Source organism: Ctenopharyngodon idella, chromosome 5, assembly GCF_019924925.1.
Source record: "Ctenopharyngodon idella isolate HZGC_01 chromosome 5, HZGC01, whole genome shotgun sequence".
NCBI classification, from domain to species: Eukaryota; Metazoa; Chordata; class Actinopteri; order Cypriniformes; family Xenocyprididae; genus Ctenopharyngodon; species Ctenopharyngodon idella.
In genome coordinates, this window is record NC_067224.1 from 18,998,133 (window position 1) to 19,017,435 (window position 19,303).

Sequence of the window (19,303 nt, forward strand, 5' to 3'; positions counted from 1 at the left end):
GCCAGTTTGCAGTCGACTGTAAGAAATCGTGGGGTTTTAAGCGGGCTGATTGGAGAAGTCTGGCATACATCACCAAAGAAAAGTCGTTTTATCAGTAGATCAAGATATGACATTTTGAAAATTGTGAAGTAAAAAAAGTGATTGTCTGTATGAACGAGTCATCAATTCAACAGATTTGCTCAAAAATTAGAAATGGAACACATCCTTATGAGTGACTCACTAAATCATACACACTGATTCGTTCAAAAATGCTGATTCATTGAGTAATGAAACACAACTACTGCTTTTTGCTTGTAAACGTGCAACAGCTATGATGACTTTGTTTGGGACTATTTTCGTTGGCAGAGAAAAAAAAACATCAAAGTGAAGGATCTAAGTGTTTTACTTTAAGAAAGCAACCATACATTGGTGTTGTTTCATTTTCTTTGTTTTTATATTTAATTTCATAATCATTTATAATCAATAGTCATTTATATACTGTAGTTGTCATTTGAGTTATCATTTATATTATTATTTGATTTACATAATTTATCATTTAATCATTTTATCTATGTCATTTTATATTACTTATTTTACATATTTCCTTGCTCTTGCAATCCTTGCTATTGTTGTTTAATCTTATGATTGTGAAGGGATGCTTGTCTTCATGAGTAGGAGATAAAAGAATGTCTCCATTTCAAGGTTTTTATCATCACAGGACGATAAAGCAGTGAAGCAGTAATTTAATCTGCGGCCATTAGGACGCCGCAGAAGCTGGTACCCGGACGTGGCAGGGGGGCTCGACAGCGCCCCCCTTTGAAAGAAGTCTGAAAACTTGGTCCATATATCAAACACGCTTGCACGTATTAGTATGAAACTCGGTACACATATAGACCTCATCGGGCCTAATAACTTTTGTGCTCTAAGTTATACGCCACCCTGGCTATTACGGGTTATTTGAAAAACGCATGCTCTGGAATTTGATATACTCCTCCTAGGCGATTAATCCGATCACCACCAAACTCGGTCAGCATGAAGTCAAGACATTGAGGATGTAAAATTGCCAGCAGATTTTTGATATCTCGAACGGTTTGGCCGTGGCGAGGCAACAAATTTATGGCGAGAAAAGGGAATCAGGAAGTGTGTTATAACTTATGCATACATTGACTGATTTTTATGAAACTTCAGCTGTGTGTTGGTTGTAGGAGTCCGAACACATGGATGTGACTATTGTGAGTCAAAGTTATAGTGCCACCAACTGGCAGCAGGAAGTCTGTCACTTTCAAAATGCTTAGAGATCACTCTCTTTTTTTTTAACCCAATTTGCTTCAAACTTCATCACAATAATGTCAAAACATGGCAGATGTAGACCTGTGAATGTATTTGTGATATCTTAAATATTGTTGCCATGGCAACATGTCAAACTTTAATAATATTCTTGAGTGTTTTTGAGGCTCTTAACATGCTTCATATTGGATGAAACTCGACACACATCAATGTTGTCAACCAACAGACATGGACAAAGCCTTAGAAACGGGCGTGGTGGAGGGGCTCAGTAGCGCCACCTTTTGACAAAAGTGGGGGGGTTATTTTTACCAACAGTCACCTGGTACACCATGGTACACATATTGTTCTCATTAAGCCGGAAAACTTTCCATTTTACAGTCATTAGCTCCGACCAACAGGAAGTCAGTTATTTTGATTTGAATGTGGATTTTTCACACTCTCTCTCTCTCTGTCCTACCCCCCTACCCCCTCAGTCTCTCTCTCTCTCTCTCTCTCTCTCTCTCTCTGTGTGTGTGTGTGTGTGTGTGTGTGTGATCATATGGGCACCAACTGCTGCAGTAAATGTGGTGTATTCAAATGACTTTGAAATAGTCCTTTTATGTTTAACTGTTTTAAATGCCTATTGCCCGCCGTGCACAGTTGCCCTGAAGCCACCAGGCTTGGGCCCGCCATCGCTGCTTGCAGCTATATTTTTCCATTGTTTTTCCCTTGGTATAGTAACACTTGTTGGAATTGTACTAGTCAGATGAAGTCAGAGAATTGAGTATTGTAACATCCAGACAAAATCTAAGCATTGAAACATACGCAACTAAGATCATTCAGCTATTTTTATTATCATCACTTCGTCTCCTGCTTCTGCTCTTCTCTGGCTTTCTAAGTCAAACTCTCAGGCTGATATAAGGCTGTTAATTGAGTCTTGAGTTATCAGACAAGACTTTCTGTTGACAGGTTTTGCTGGTTTGCACACCAGACAAAACAAGATCCAGCGACTTGGGCTGGATTTGATGTTTATGGGGATTCCATCCAATCTAACAAAAGTAACTAGGAATATTGTATCTAAAATGTAAGTTACTCAATATTTAAATTCTTATTTATTGAACTTCTGTATAGAGAAAGTATCACACAAACAATCATGTTGTTTTCCCAAATATCAGCACATTGCTCTTGTGATAATTCTTGTGATAAACTTAACCATCAATATAAATATAAAATTAAGTAACACATTTTATTTTACTGATTCAAACTGAAAGCAATTACATGTTGTCAGAGTAAAATGGCTGAATTACATATAATTGAAGGAAGCACAGAGATCTTAATACGTTGAAGAACAAGGAAAGAAGAATGACACCCAGATGGGAGGAAAATCGAGGTAAATCAGATTAAAAAAAACACTCTGTGTCTCTGCTCTCCTCTAAAGCTGATGGGGTCCAGTTATTTAGATCTGTTTCAAATCTTTTCATGTGACAGTACTCTGAACTTTTTTAAACTTTTCATCTTCAGTCAATGGAGTATAAAAGGGAAAAAAAGTCTTTTAACTGCAAAGTCTTTTAACTGCAGTGCCATTAGAATCAGGCTGGGTTCCCAAAGCACTATAAGACATTAGTCGCACATAAGTACTTAATGTCTATAGCAAGTATTCCAAAAGCGTTGTTATCTAAGCAGTGAGTGAAAATTTTTGTAAATTAAAAAGAGCATCTGACCACTCGTAACCCATTACTTGAACTTGGAAAGTTTCTACTTACTTTTGCAGTTTATTGGGGAAAATGGACAGAAACTACTAATGCATATTTATTATTGCAAAGCTACTACACTATATTCAAGAATAAAAAAGTGTTGGTAAAAAAAAAAGAAAAAAAAAAAGACTTTTAAAGGGGTCATATAATGCCACTTTTACAAGATGTAAAATAAGTCTCTGATGTCCTCAGAGTGTGTATGTGAAGTTTTAGTATGTGAAGTTTTAGCTCAAAATACCCCACAGATAATTTTTCATAGCATGTTAAATTTGTCACTTTTTGAGGGTGAGCAAAAACACTCCATTTTTGTGTGTCCCTTTAAATGCAAATGAGCAGCTGCTCCCAAGAAGAGGGTGTTCAAGAGCTCATGTTAGCACACAGTGTTAGCAGCGGCGATTATCTCATGTAGACTCACTGAAAATGTCAAACTGTTCAGTCTTTAATGTTCAAATCGGAGTCGGTCAATGATGGAGAGACTCAAGAAGAAGTGACAACATGTAGAATGCAACAGGACGTTTCTGAATGGTTATTTGATGAATTTATGTAGCTGATGTGGAGTTAACCATCTTAAAGTCATTGATTAGCATATTCTGTCTTGATAATCTATAAATCGCTCTCGTGGGAACTGTTGTAAGATGCTTACAGAGCCAGAGAATATATGCTGCATGAAGATAGAACAGGTATAGTTTAGTTTAATTATGGTTATAACTTATGTTGTCATCTTGCTTTTATGACATGCTATTGCATTTGTGTTGCGTACTGTATTGCAATAATGGCCTCACCCCTTTGTTGCATGTTCTCGGGTGGAGGATTTATGTAAATTTTATGGTTAATGATGTCACTAACCCGGGAAGAAGCTCGTTGTAGTCCCTACCAGCCGTTTGTTGTAGTCCTTAAAACGCAATTTCTTCAAAAGAAAATATCTCCCTTTGCATTGAACTTTAAGCGTCCTAACTTTGCAGCAATACTTTACTCTGCGCATGTCACTCGATAACATTGCATAGGCCTAATATAATAACCTATTCAGAATAGAGGGAAAATAGAGGGATGATAAATTATTTATAATAATAATAATAATACTAATAATATTAATGTTGTTATTGTTCTTCTTTTTATAATTATTATTATTAACATTATTATTATACAAGAAATATGAAACCCTACAACAGTCCTTATGCATAAATAAATAAATAACATTACATTTGAGTGAGCGTCTCCTAAATGAGCACAAACATACAGTACAACCTTCAAAAGAACAGTCCGTATTGTGTGTAATTACACAACATACAATAACTCCTACTTAATCTGTTTACATATTGGTTGCCATATACAAGTTACAATTATCTTCAAAGTGTGATTTGCAACATTATCTTCATGTCTAGCAGCAAATGATATTTCCTATAGAGAATACTTAAATTCTATCTAATTCTGTTTATTTTGAAATATTTCTGCAATATTTTAACCCTGCCTACTAATTACAAATATGTTATTTTGTTTGTCCTCCTGAGGCTGACATTTTTTGCCCATCAACCTTTTTTTTTTAAAAATGTCTTCTGAGGGACCTGGTACATTCACTAGCTGCCTTCTGACTTGAAGGACGTAATTACCTCGGGAGCAACGAGCACTTGGTTCCTGCAGAAATCACTTAAAACCTGACGGCAGGCCTGAGTCTGACTTGACCTCAAACTGTCCATGAGAGCCACTCAGAGCAGCCGGAGAGGGGAACAACACACACACACACACGCAGCAATGGCGTGCAGTGGTGTTCTGAAATGAGGAGGCAAAGGTCCCCACAGTTGTTTTGTTTTTGTTTTTTTATAAATCAAATTTAAATTAACGTCCCAGTTACACTTAATGTTGTCACATTTTCCTGGTTAAATAAACATTACATAAAAAAGAGAAACCAAATACAATTCTATTTTGCATTCATTAACTATACTATGTATATAATAATAATAATTTTTATTTTTTACATTTATTTCAAAATAATAAATACATAGTTCAGTCATAAAACTCTAGATGGCGCAGGCTGATGGGTCGTTAAAGCAAGCTGATGATAATTACAGCATTAACTACTTGGCACAAGCTGATTAGTCAATGTCACTCTGCAACCAATGAGCTTGTTGCTCACACATTTAAATGGCTTGTTACATTCACTATAGCAGTTTGCAATGCACTTCAGTGTTCCTCTAAATCCCTCCACCTTTCCCAGCTAAACCTGTATAGATCTGCTATGGGTTATTGATATATGCTATTTGTGCAGCAGCACTATGTCTTACTCGCAGCAGTGTATTGCAGTTTGTATTGGCAGTAGCAAGTTCCTGTACTTGCTCTGCAGCAGCAGCAATTCAGCAGGAACGTAGCAGATCTATTCAGCCAAGACCAGATACATTAACACTGCCACATCCATTACCATGCTAAAAGGAGAGTCGTCATGATTGAACTAAAAGCAGTAACAATTTAAACAATATATTTTATTTGTGAACTGATGTTTAGCTGTTCTTTTTAATAGTCATCTTATTTTCATCAGTCATCAAGCTTGGTAAACACTGGTCACAGACACGAAGATGCAACTTTAATTTCCCCAAGCTGATTACTCACAAAAAAACCCTCACATTTATCATGGTTTCAGGCCATTTCAAGTTTGATTTTGACATGACATAAAGAGGCGATGTCTACAGTAAGTGGCCGAGCTGTTTACTTACTTTTTAATAATTCTTCCTATTACCAGCGACATTTTGTTCATTCAGGCCAATTCGCGCATGCGCACGAAAACATGAGGCGGGATTTATCGCATGAACCAATCATATCCAATCATATTTAATCACAGCGTAATGGAGATGTTACCTCCTCTCATGTGACTTTCCCCCAATTACCCTCCATCAAACCCACAGCACGCTTTAAGGGGTCTGTTAAAACTCAATGGGCTCAAGGGAGGCAGAAGGGGTGTGGACTCCCACTTTACTTTTCCTTGCTGGTGTAGCTGTTGGACATTGTTACTGTAGAAAAACAATACACTATTTAATGTCACATTTTGTAATATTTGTTTTATTTTTGTAATATGGATTATTTTCTCATCTAATTTTTGAGGAGGCACTGCCCCTGTCACACAGATACACAGACTCACCTTCATGAAGGGTAGGCTTCCTCAAACACAACAAACACACACTCAAACACACACACACGCATGCACACACACATTTTTCCCATCCTCTGGCCTGTACTGCAGCTCATTAGCTCAACAACCTGGCTCAACTCTCCCCTCTTGGCTTTCTGTCAGGCGTATATGTCTGCTTGAGGACAAACTCGTGAGCTGAAGGGACTCTGTGTGCATGTGTATGTCAGAGAAGCTGCCAAAGCAGCGGGTTAAGCCATTTACAATTAAGCAGGTCTAAAAATTCAGAGAGAGGGTAATTAAACTATTTTTATGCTTATGCTATTGTATATACACTACCATTCAAACATATGGGGGCAGTAAGTCAGTATAATTGATCAAAAGTGACAGACTTTCACATTGTTACAAAAAAATCCTTTGCAATTATATGTTTTTTTTATTCTTTCTTTCTACTTATCAAAGAATCCTGGAAAAAAAACAAAAAAAAAACGTATCACCGTTTCCACAAAAAATATTAAGCAGCACAACTGTTTTCAACATTGATAATAATAATAATAATAATAATAATAATAATTGTTTCTTGAGCTCCAAATCAGCATATTAGATTGATTTCTGAAGGATCTGAAAGACTGGTGACTGCTGAACAGATTTGCCATCATATAAATTCAATTTTAAAATATATTAATATAGAAAATGGTCATTTTAACTGTATTTTTGATCATGTAAATGAAGGCTCGGTGAGCACAAGAAACTTCTTACTGACCCCAAACGCTTGAACGGTATAGTTTTAATGTTAGAAACATGAAAAGAGAAAGTAGGCTAGAAAACTCCCTCTCTATCAATGTGATCAAATGCGATGACATTCGTAATAAAAATGACAAGTTTCAGCCTAAGTGATATCATTAATCGAAGATATATAAATACCACTTAATAACAGCACTGTCTTGTTTCATCATATTCCTGTTTATCATATGGAAATCTAATAACAGTTCTAATAGATCTTGCTGGTGTAAGAATTTGAGTCTATTCATGAAATTAAAGTCTGAATGTAGCATGTGATACAAATAGCAATTGAGTGACCATATATTTAACATCTTATTGGCTAGAGGCTTGCCATACCATCAGCAGACACACTGCGACTAGGGAAATCTCCATGCAGTGCCTTCAGGCACATCATATCTAAAATCATTATCTTGGCAGTACAGGGCATCAGTGCTATTATATCAGTTTTTAAAATTGAGACATTTCATCAAATGAGCCTGTAATGCAACTTGTGCTTCTGCAGATTTCTTCGGTCCCCTGAGTAATTGTCACTCTCATTTCATTAAAAGACAATTCCTATTTTTGAGATTTTTTTCAAAGCTGCCACTCTGCAGTGGATCCTGACATGAGGACAAACCATTATTTCATCATTAGGGGTCGAGCACCAAAGCTGCTATGACATCTATTGTATTCGCTAGCACTCTTATTATTGTTCTCCTGCCCAATGGGAGCCACTGGAACTGTTTAGAGAGCTGTTGTGATATTTGGTTCACTGGAGTGGTCCTGAATGATCTCCAGAGCAAATTTAGGGTATTCCACTGTTACTGTAACCCTGTAGTGCCTCAGTTTCAACCCCCCCCTTTCTGATTTCCCTTTTCATTATTTTAATGAACACCTTAAAGTATATATATATATAAACTGTAAACTGTCCAAATTTAACTAAAACTCATAAAGATCAGAATTTAAACCATGTTGCACATGTATCTCAGCAATGATTTGGTCTGCCCTTGCACTACCATGGTCTACCATATCCAGAAGGTATCTGACCTGTGCTATTTTGTACCTAATGGTAAAAAGACATTTTAAAAAATGACAGATATGCTTTTACAGTTCCCACATTTTTTAATTAAAAATCATTGTTTTGGTCTCTTGAAGGCTTTCACACTGTACTTAACCTCAGGGTATCTGCATTATAAATTCCACTTTTAATTCTGCTTTTAGTTTAGAAGTGGGGATAGAAATATACAGTGTGAAATGCCAGCTTATGAATACTCAGAATTCATTGTTAACCCAGGGTTATCTATCTCAAAAGACATTGTATGTGTTTTGGGTTATGAGAATTCCAACAATACCCCATTTAAAAAATTTTAGCCAATATATTGCGACAATTCTTTGTCCTATTAAAATGAACTGTTACAGAGCTCCTACGCTCCATGTTCTTAGCATAGTCTTGGAGCTACTCTTAGAAATCCTCACCAAATTTGGCTCATGACATTAAGACCACTATGATGAAATATAATTGAATATATTTTTTTGTATACAAAACTATGCTGTCACAGCAGCAGCTATACTGGGCTATGCTGACTCAGTGTGCTATGTCTCTTTGGGCAGTGTGATGAGGTTGTTAAAGATCTGTGCTGGAGGTCAGGAGGCTGTTAGTTTAAATCCCACATGTGGTGACTCATGAAGCATTCTTGTTTCGTTCTTCCCTTTCAGTTATGTGTCGTGGTGAGTGCATGTTTTTTTCTTAATGATGTAGTCGGGAGTGGAAACTCAGAAGCTGAAGGGCATTGAGGTGAATCGAGAACTGATCGGATGGACCCTTTCTAACAAACCAAGAGAAATAATGCAAACCTGAGGACGTTTACATCTTGTGTGCCTTTCTGACAGTGCAGTGAAGTTATTTCCCCCCTATTGAGTTCTGTTTTAGAAGATTCTAGGAAAACTCAGTCGGGAACTTCTCCTCCATAATATACTTTGTGCTACAATTCACTTTCCCATTGTCTGCTCTGTCCAACTTTCTGATGACTTGCCCCGAGTCCTGGAGAGGCCAGGAGCCTGCCGGTAGAAACAGGAATGGCTCCTATTAAGCCTGGTGCTCATAAACCTGAGTTACATCAATGGAGCAGACATCCATCATCTAGCCGTCTTATCAATATATTTCCCTGATGGCAGCATATGGCTAGAAAACGGAAATCATTTACTTTACGACCACGGCACCCACTCTTGGGGCTAGTCTGTAATATACCACTTTAAAATACCCTGGCCGACCAGTAAAAGTCAAAATTACCACCAATCTTCATCTACCTACCAAAGTGCTGACTGGATAAATTGAATCTTCTTCTCCATAATCTATTTTAGTTGAGATGGTGGAGCAGTTAAAGTCAAGATAAACTTAATGAGCAGCTCACTACTTTTTATTATTATTATTATTTTTAGTTAACTGGACTTAACAATCAACAATAGACTGAACTTTGTCTGATGTAAAGTTCCTGACCTGAAAGTTAAAGGAATATTCTGATTTGCTGGTTAGTTTCCATGGTTCCTAGTTAGTTAACACCTTTTCTGTTTCAGTCAATCATCCCCAGTGCATTTTATCCCTCAGTTTCCAGTGTTCCATAGTCCGGTCTCATCTATGTTAAATGGTTGTGTTACATTATTCTTCATTGATCTCTTGTGTTTTAGTTAGTGGATTATAATAAAGACTATTTTGTTTCTCTACTCCTTCGTCGTGTGATTCACAGCCACAAGCCTGACACAAATCAACATATTAGAATGATTTCTGAAGGATTATATGACACTGAAGACTGGAGTAATGGCTGCTGAAAAGCTTCAAGGGGGTATTCCAGAAAGCATGTTATGTGACATACCTGGGTATGTTTAAGAGTAAGTAAGTGGATAACCTCAACTTTCGGTTTCAAAAACGAAGGTAACTTTCAGGGTATGTAAGTAGCCATAGCAACTTACTCTCTGAACATAACCTGCTCCAAGGAAGGTTATGTTCCAGGGTTAGTTTGCTTAAGAGGTATTCAGATGTGTGGTATATAATTAATATAGTTATACTAATGTAACTAAATTTGTTATATAGTTAGTTATATATACAATATTATATTATACTATATTATAAAGCACTATTATAAAGCAGTAATGTTTAAATGTTTATTCAATTCTAATATATGTATTTTATTGTCATCACACACATGGATCTGCTTTTTTTTCTTTTTATAACAGCATGTTTTCTATGCTATACTTTCTATAATAAAATACATGTGATATCTTATTAAATAATTAGCATCAAACAATATAATTCTTATTCTCAGTGAAAAAAGATTACTTATTAAATAAAACGATTGCACAACCACCAAATAGGTGCCGATGTGCACTAAGTAGGTTATGTAAATCGCCATTAAACAAAAGAAGTGTCATGTTATGTTCTGTTAGTTTCTATTTTCAAGGACCTTGTTTTCATTTGTCACGTGTCTTTGGTTACGATCATTATTAGTTCATTTGTACCAGCTGTGTTCTATTTATCATCTCGTCTGTGTTTACTACTTAAGTTGTACCCTTGCCTTCATTCCCTGTCCGATCACCGTTGCGTTGTGTTAACCTGTGCCTGTCTGCCTGCTTGGAGTATAATTATTAAACTTGGAGTGTTTTGAACTTGATCCATCTGTCTTCGTCTTCCTGTCTGAACACAAGTGTGACAAGAAGAAGTACGTTTTTCTGTCTGTTCCCATGGTGAATCATCGATTCGTCGCTCTGTTGAGAATGTCTTGTGTGTTAACCGGGAACATACTCTGGGTTGGCTGAACTTACTCCCAGACATGTTTTTTGGAACCAGCATACCTTGAGTAAGCAAGGTTTGGGTAAATCAACCGAGAGTTCAGGGTATATGTGACGGTAAGTTAACCTTTGTTTCTGGAATACCCCCCAGCTTTGACATCACAGGAATAAATTACATTTTAAAATATAGGAAAATAGAAAACACATCTCAAATTGTAGTAATATTTCAATAATATTTAGGTTTTTACTCTATAAATCCAGCCTTGGTGAGCATAAGATACATGTTTTTGTAGTAATGAACAAATGCTCAACAGAGGTCAACAGAGCTTAACTTGTATTGAACCCAGAATATTACTTTAAGAGAGTAAAGATATACAACATAAGCCTTTGTTTAGTTTTTGAACTTGAATTTTGAACAAGTCAAAGTATATGCCACGTATTATGCTCTCAGAGACTGAATTTTTTATCAGAATCACCTACTCTGGGAAATAGAAATGGGGCCATTATGTGATGACTCTTCACACCAATGCAGTCGCAGACATTTAAGCTGTCAAGAAACCTGTTACCAAGTTTCATCACCAGCTATCATCCCCTCCCTCCTCGGCAATACAGTCATAACCGCTCAGCCATCTCACAGCATTCACTCTCACTGCCAAACATAACACTTTTCAGCTGCTGAAAGCCTCATATGTGGCTTTTTAAAGTAACCTTTGCCACCTGAGAGCTCATTCTTCTCTCCTTTTCCTGTTCAGTGCCATTCAAGGAAACATCCATTAAATGCAGCAATAAAATCTGAGAGAGATGGAGGCTGTTGAGAGAGCTGTGGCCTTCAACGCACTTTAATGTTTCACTGGAGGCATGACATATCAACTAATGAATAGGTCCATGTTTGTCTTCTGTTTGTTTAGAAGTGTGGACTTGGCATAGAAACTTATAAGGAGTTTTTGGTGATACACAAATGGAGGCAAATGCACAACAACTAGAAGCCAAAACTTTTCACCAAGCACCTGAGATGACAAAAAAGCATGGTGACATTTGCAGCCAACCCCCTTTTAGTTTTACACCTCTCATGCTGTGAGAACAGGCTGACACTTGCTAACATTTGATATTAATCAGGCTACGGTGAAATGAGTCTCTACCACCCACAAGAATTTAGCTGAAGAGCTTCTGAGTCTTAACCTCGAGTCAGTTAAATGCCATATGGACTCGGAAATGTAAAGATATGAATTATTCATAATCCTTCAAACACCTTAGAAGTGCCTGGGTGACTCTATCAAAGGTATTTAGGTACCCAGTCCCAGTGGGTATTTCACCGACCATCTGATCTTTCCAGCAGATGGAAGAACATCTCAGAATGAAGAACATCTCAGAATTCACAGAATAGAGGCAAGGATACATAGTATTATTTATGGTACTGAAATTGCTTAAGCTGAAAGTCCCACAATTTTCTACAATTGAAGCTTACTGAGATGTTTCAGTATGATGTTAGTTATAATGGTAGAAATTATGTTAATGAAAAAGAAAGATTTAGGACAATAAATAATAAATAAAGCAAAAGCTCTGCTATTCTGCCATTTTGAGTGGAGCTATCATGCTTTTTTGATGGATTTTAGGCTAGTATGTGTAATACGCTCACAGATTAAAGGGTATTACAGATTAGGAATGCATTCGCTCTGCCAAAAATCATGGTGGCTGGAACAAAGTAATCCATTCTAACATGAAGTAAACATTTCAGAAGGGAAAATAAAAATAATAATGCTCTTAGAAAGTTTATATCCAGGTAAAAAAAATGAACAAAGTAAGAATGTAAAAGAGTGTATGCACAGTATTCCTGTAGCTCAAATGGTGCTAGCAATGCCAAGGTTATGGTTTCGATTCCCATTGAATGCATGAACTAATTAAATGCAATGTAAGTTGCTTTGGATAAAATCATCTGCCAAATGTGTAAATGTAAAATGTTAGCTAATAGCTACAGCATATAAGAGTCTAACACCGCTTTGTGTTTCCAGCTTTAAAGGGGTGGTTTATTGCGATTTCACTTTTTTAACTTTAGTTAGTGTGTAATGTTGCTGCTTGAGCATAAATAGTATCTGCAAAGTTACAGCGCTGAAAGTTCAATGCAAACGGAGAAAATTCTTTTAAAGAATTCTCTGTTTAAGGACTACAACAAACGGCTGGTAGGGACTACAACAAGCTTCTTCCTGGGTTGGTGACATCATTAACCCTAGAATTTACATAAACCCTGCCCCCAAGAACACGCAACAAAAGGGGTGAGGCCGTGTCATTGCAATACAGTATGTAACACAAATGCAATAGCATGTCATAAAAGCAAGATGACAAAATGATGTTATAACTGTAATTAAATTAAACTATACCTGTTCTATCTTCATGCGGCATATATTCTCTGGCTCTGTAAGTATCTTACAAGAGTTCCCACAGGAGCGATTTATAGATTATTATGACAGAATATGCTAATCAATGACTTTAAGATAGTTAACTCCACATCAGCTACATAAATTCAACAAATAACCATTCAGAAGCGTCCTGTTGCATTCAAAATGTTGTCACTTCTTCGAGTCTCTCCATCATTGTCCGACTCCGTTTCGAACATAAAAGGCTGAACAGTTTCTGACTTTTCAGTGAGTCTGCATGAGGTAATGTGAGGCGCTGCTAAGTGCTAACAAGAGCTCCTGAAACTCCACCCCCTTTTGAGAGCAGCAGCTCATTTGCATTTAAAGGGACACACAAAAATGGAGCGTTTTTGCTCACCCTCAAAACGTGACAAATTTAACATGCTATAAAAAATTATCTGTAGGGTATTTTGAGCTAAAACTTCACATACTAAAACTTCACAAACACACTCTGAGGACATCAGAGACTTATTTTACATCTTGTAAAAGTGGCATTATACCACCCCTTTAAAGAATATCTTAAGGACGATATTTTACAATTACAATTTGTGGCATACATGTATCCAATATATATATATATATATATATATATATATATATATATATATATATATATATATATATATTAGAGTGTTTATCTTTTTATTTTGTAAATTTTTGTACTAGATAGCAAGAACTACTTTGGGAAGATTTAAACCATCTCAACTCACCACATTGAGTTTTAGCTCCATGTTGAGGACACCTCCACTATCCAGCACCGGCATTAGGTTGATGGCAAATATCGCTGCCCGGTCAGGAGGGATGGAGATGTTGGGTCCAAAGAAGATGTAAAAATGAACTGAAAATGTGTCCAGTTCATTTCGCAGCGTTGGCCGGATGGGCCAGCATTTATTCGTGTCGGCCGTGGGTGCTAAGTAAGTGATGCTGTCTTCAGCGTTCAATAGAGATCCTTGATCCGAACTGTTCTGGGGCACGTTAGGCAGGCTGGCAGCAGGCAGGGTCTCTGACAGAGAGAAACCCATCGCAGTGCCAAATGACTGGGGCATGTTCATAGCTGAGGAGCCCTTGGAGACACTGGGCTTGGAACAGTCTGCAGAGAAAAGATCAAAGGAGAGGTTTAAAATTGGGACGGCGCACGTTTTCCGCTGAGGAACTTGAAGGTGAAGCTAGTTACGAGAGATATGAAATAAGAATGAAATAAAGATGTCTTGAACTCTGACGAATCTCTTGACTGAAGCTGACAGCTCAAACTCTCCACTCAGGTTACTCTGAGGCTAAAAGCATTTTCCTGTCATTCCCGTCTCTTTGTGCTAGATCTAACTAGCATTTCAGCAGAGACATACTTTTTTTTTTTTCCAGTTTCATGCATATGCTTAGATGTGTGCATCAAGATGAGAGGACAAATGACTGCTGAAAGTGTCTATGTAGTATGAAATGATCTAAGTGGGGTGTGTGTTGTGTTTTATATACAGCAGGACCACAGAACGACCAAGGGAACGGCCCGTTTCATCATATTTCCTTTTATAGGTCTCTCAGCTCTATGCAACTTTAAAATCACACACACACGCACACACATACACACAAACACACACACACACACACACACACACACACACACACACACACACACACACACACACACTTCAAAACCCTTGTATTTGGAGTTTGAAGTCTTCATTCAAAAGGTGACACATTCTTTGCATCACAAAAACAGTGTGTCCCAAAACACATGAAAACGAGGTCATGATTGTTCTTAACATCTTTTAATTGCGGGCTTTGTCATAACATGGTACTTTGTAAATTAGACGGGATTACAGAACACATCTTGATTAAATGCAAATTTGCAAAGCAATGCTGCAGAATTGAGATAGCTAATTGGCACTGATGAGGACAATAAGGAAATTCTCCACACATCTCACTGTTTCCTGATTGCCTCAGGGTGTGAACGTTCAGTTATGCTCCTGAGGACTCAGGAGTCTTACAGTCATATTTCTCTTCGCACCCACAATTATTGCAAAATGCAGTGAAACAGGTGGAAATGGTTTCATTATTAAAATGCCAGGTCGTTTTCCCCCCACAGCCCTGTTTGCTGTGTTATCGCTTGCGTCTCTTACCCTCCCACTTCTCTTTCCGGCTCATTTTAGTTCCGATCCTTGAGCCAGCGATGAGAGAATGTTTCCAATAGGCATGACTTTAGATTAAGGTTTTATTCACAAATCCACAATCCAAAAAAAACGTCCTGATGAGAAAGCTCACCATGCTCTAAAGTAGATTATTATTATTACTGTGGGTGGGCAGGGTAATTAAATGTCAGGCACTGAAGAGCTCTACCTGGATTCTGGTGACCCAAATATTTTATGTAGCATCACATCACAGGAGAGCAGAATGTTTCCACCAAAATATTAAGCAGCACAACTGTTTTCAACATTGATGATAATAATAATAAATGTTTCCTAACACCAGATCAGCATATCAGAATGATTTCTGAAGGATCTGAAGGACTGGAGTAATGGCTGCTGTAAATTCAGCTTTGCTATCATAGGAAAAAGTTTTTTGTAAATTGTAATATTTCACAATATTAATGTTTTTACAGTATTTTGATCAAATAAATGCAGCGTTGGTGAGTATAAGAGACTTTTTTCAAAAATATAAAAAAAAACAACAACGTACAGACTCCAAACTTTTGAATGGTTTTGTATGTGTATATTGTCCTTAGAGGGTGAAATTGTGAGAAACCTCTCAACAAATCCTGGCATGCTCAAGACTTGATTAGTACGCAAATCCTGCAATGTTTATAAGCCCTCGCCATCTGATCAAATCAACCCTTTTTCTCCTCTGTAATTACATCTATTTTGCCATGAAATGTCATTATAATTCTTGCTGACAAAAGCAATGATGGACAAAAGATCACAATTAGAGAGTTGAGGACATCTTTGAGGGCTCGCACTTGAACATGCTGTCTGGTTCAGAATGAGGATGTGTCATATGCTCTATTCAGCACCTGTTTGGCCACAGGCCCTGTAGCTAAAGCTTCATTGTATACGTACAGCTCAAACTGTGAAAATGACATGTTAGAGCTGCATTTAGAATTCCTGACTCACTCTCCAACTTAATGTTGCCTATATAGATATAGACGTGGACATGTGGAACAATATAAAGGGAAAGTGTCAGTGATTTCTTTGTCAAGAGATGGTTACCTAGCAACCAAACATCCAATCAGTGCAAAACAACATCAGAGTGACTTTCCTGGCAAGAGTTTCACATGAAAATATATAATTTTTTTTTGTATACTTTGTATTCTTAGTACAGCATATATTTCTGAAAATAACACATTCCAGTGCTCTCTGATGTTGTTTTAAGGAAAACTAATTTTGAAAACTATTTGGATTGTGATGGATTTGCATTAGATTAGTTTACAGAAGTTGCACACCAATTAAACTATAGATGATTTATGGGATGACAATGTCATGTGTTAACAAGAAAATGATGATCATGTTCACCACTGAAGGGAACAAAAAGAAAACGTCACAGATGTTAAGAGACACTGCAACTTGAATACATTTTGTAAGCCTTACATTAAAAAAAATACTACAAACAAATGACAAACACTACTAAGGTTAGGTGGTAAGATTTTTTAAAATGCTTATGCTCATCAACACTGCATTTCTTTGATCTAAAATACAATAAAAACATGAATATTGTGAAATATTACAATTTAAAATAACTTTCTATTTTAATATATATATATTCTATATATATATTTATAAAACAGTTAGTTTCTGTCCTTGATTCTGATGGGGGTGGAGGGGGCGGAGTTCCTGGTCAATATCTGTGTTTTATTCACGATAAAACACGGCTATGACTGCTTCACCCAACGGTTCTGTGTATCATTACACAACACCCTTAGCAACCACTCTTAACAACATAAACTGTTTGTTCTCAATTGAAATTGTTCATTGAAGCTTACTGTATAAGAGTATTGTGAGAAAGAGATCGGGTGAGCGAGTTTATTACCTGCATTCAGATTTAGCATTTTCCTTCAGGTCAGTCCTATGTTCATAATAAAAAATCTGTTTAAATGTCCAATGTATTATCTTGTCCTTTTAACAGTTAAGGGGTTTTCCCGTGACTGACAGCGCTAGTCAAAGCATTTGTCAGTTGCGTCTTGTTCCGTGTTCACAACAATTCAGTCTTTTCAATGTAAAAGTCTTCACTACTGACTGACAGACTCATAAAGACAGTCTTTGCTGCCATCTAATGGCGTAATAATGTAATTTCTGTTGCTGTTCTTGGTCAGGGACTATTTTTTTCCGGTGGAAGGAAGGCTTTTAGTGAAAGTTTACTTCATGAAAGTTGCATTGATACATATTTTTGACTTTAATATTTGTATTGTGTGGTAACCATTTTATAAAAGCAATAAGGTACTCAAGGCTAGTGCTGTATTGTGAATAAGTCACGGCTGAAGGCCGTTGTTATTAACTTGCAGCTTGTAACTCCATTTGAGCTTGATTTTGGTAAAATTTTAATATACCGAGCTCTGTTATGAAATTCTAGATAGCGCAGGCTGATGGGTCCTTAAAGGGTTAGTTCACCCAAAAATGAAAATTCTGTCATTAATTACTCACCCTCACGTCGTTCCACACCAGTAAGACCTTCGTTCATCTTTGGAACACAAATTAAGATATTTTGTTGAAATCCGATGGCTTAGTGAGGCCTGACACTTCCTCTCTCAAGGAACTTTAAAACAGTTCATGTGAATTCAGTGGTTGTACCTTAATATTATAAAGCGACGAGTATACTTTTTGTGCGCCAAAAAAAAAAAATAACGAGTTTAACAATATAGTGATGGGCGATTTCAAAACACTGCTTTGAAGCTTTACGAATCGAATCAGTGATTCGGATCTCCTATCAAACGGCTAAACTGCTGAAATCACATGACTCTGGCGCTCCGAGTCACTGATTCGATTCGTAAAGCTCTGAAGCAGTGTTTTGAAATCGCCTATCACTATATTGTTGAAAAGTCGTTATTTTGTTTTTTGGCGCACAAAAAGTATTCTCGTCGCTTTATAATATTAACATAGAACCAATGAACTCACATGAACTGTTTCAAATATGTTTTTAGTACCTTTATGGATCTTGAGAGAGGAAGTGTCATTGCTGGCTATGCAGGCCTCACTAAGACATCGGATTTAATCAAAATATCTTAATTTGTGTTCCGAAGATGAATGAAGGTCTTACGGGTGTAGAACGACATGAGGGTGAGTAATAAATGACATTATTTTCACTTTTGGGTGAACTAACCCTTTAATGCAACCTGATGACTTTTACATTGCTAACAACATGGCACAAGCTGATTGGTTCCTGTCACATCTGCAGCCAATGAAATTGCTGCTCAACATTTATAAAGTTGGTTAGCGTTGCTATAGCAGTTTGCAGCACACTTTCATAGTTCCTCTGAAACCCTCCACCTTCCCCAGCTCCACCTGTATAGATCTGCTCCGGGTAATTTTATATATGCTATTTGTATTTTTATATGCTCACAGTGCAGAGTTTAATTATTTACAAAATACCATGTTTTTTTCCATTTCCTAAAAAGTAGTATTTTTGGAGATACAAGGTTTTTGATATAATACATCCTTGGTGAATAAAACTGTTAATTACTTTAAAAAAAATGACTGACCCCACACTTTTGAATGGTAGTGTAGATAAACTTAAATATACCATAAAAATAAGCAAGACTACATAATTGGGTAAGATTATCCTAATCACTGAAATATTTGGCATACACTGTTATAAGTCAACATTAGTTCTCATGATTCAGAATATTTTTTGTAAAAATGCATATCGACAAATAACCAAAATGTGAACAAGTCATTAGTATCACAAGTCAGGAATTAGTAACAAGTCAGGAATATCATTAAATCAGCTAAATTGAAGCAAAAACTGAACTGTGATGTAAACAGGCATTTTTTTCAATCAATATGCTTTGAAAAAAATGGAAGGTGTAATTTAGGGTCAAATGCAGTCAGCCACAGCCATGCTAGCCAAAACGCACGTAGCCTACACATATGGGCTGTTATGTACAGGCTGCTTTTATCAACAGCTCTGTGAACACATAAAAGATTCAAAAGCCGTGTGATGTGTTTGTCAAGGGATGCTACATTCAGTGCTCATTTTCACAGGTACCTTTAAACACTATGGGAAAAAAGTTCCTCACCTCCCACTGGATATTC

The 19,303-nt window shown here is 36.9% G+C and overlaps 1 protein-coding gene across 7 annotated transcripts in view; it reads right to left on the reverse strand.

The window, feature by feature from the left end:
* Positions 1-19,303, reverse strand: part of tmem8b (transmembrane protein 8B) — a 158,335-nt gene that overhangs the window by 33,680 nt on the left and 105,352 nt on the right. For all 7 annotated transcript variants that reach the window (XM_051895098.1, XM_051895096.1, XM_051895094.1 and 4 more), the window contains one exon: positions 13,781-14,160. In XM_051895098.1, coding sequence (XP_051751058.1) covers positions 13,781-14,160 — 380 coding nt within the window. The remainder of the gene's footprint in view (positions 1-13,780; positions 14,161-19,303) is intronic.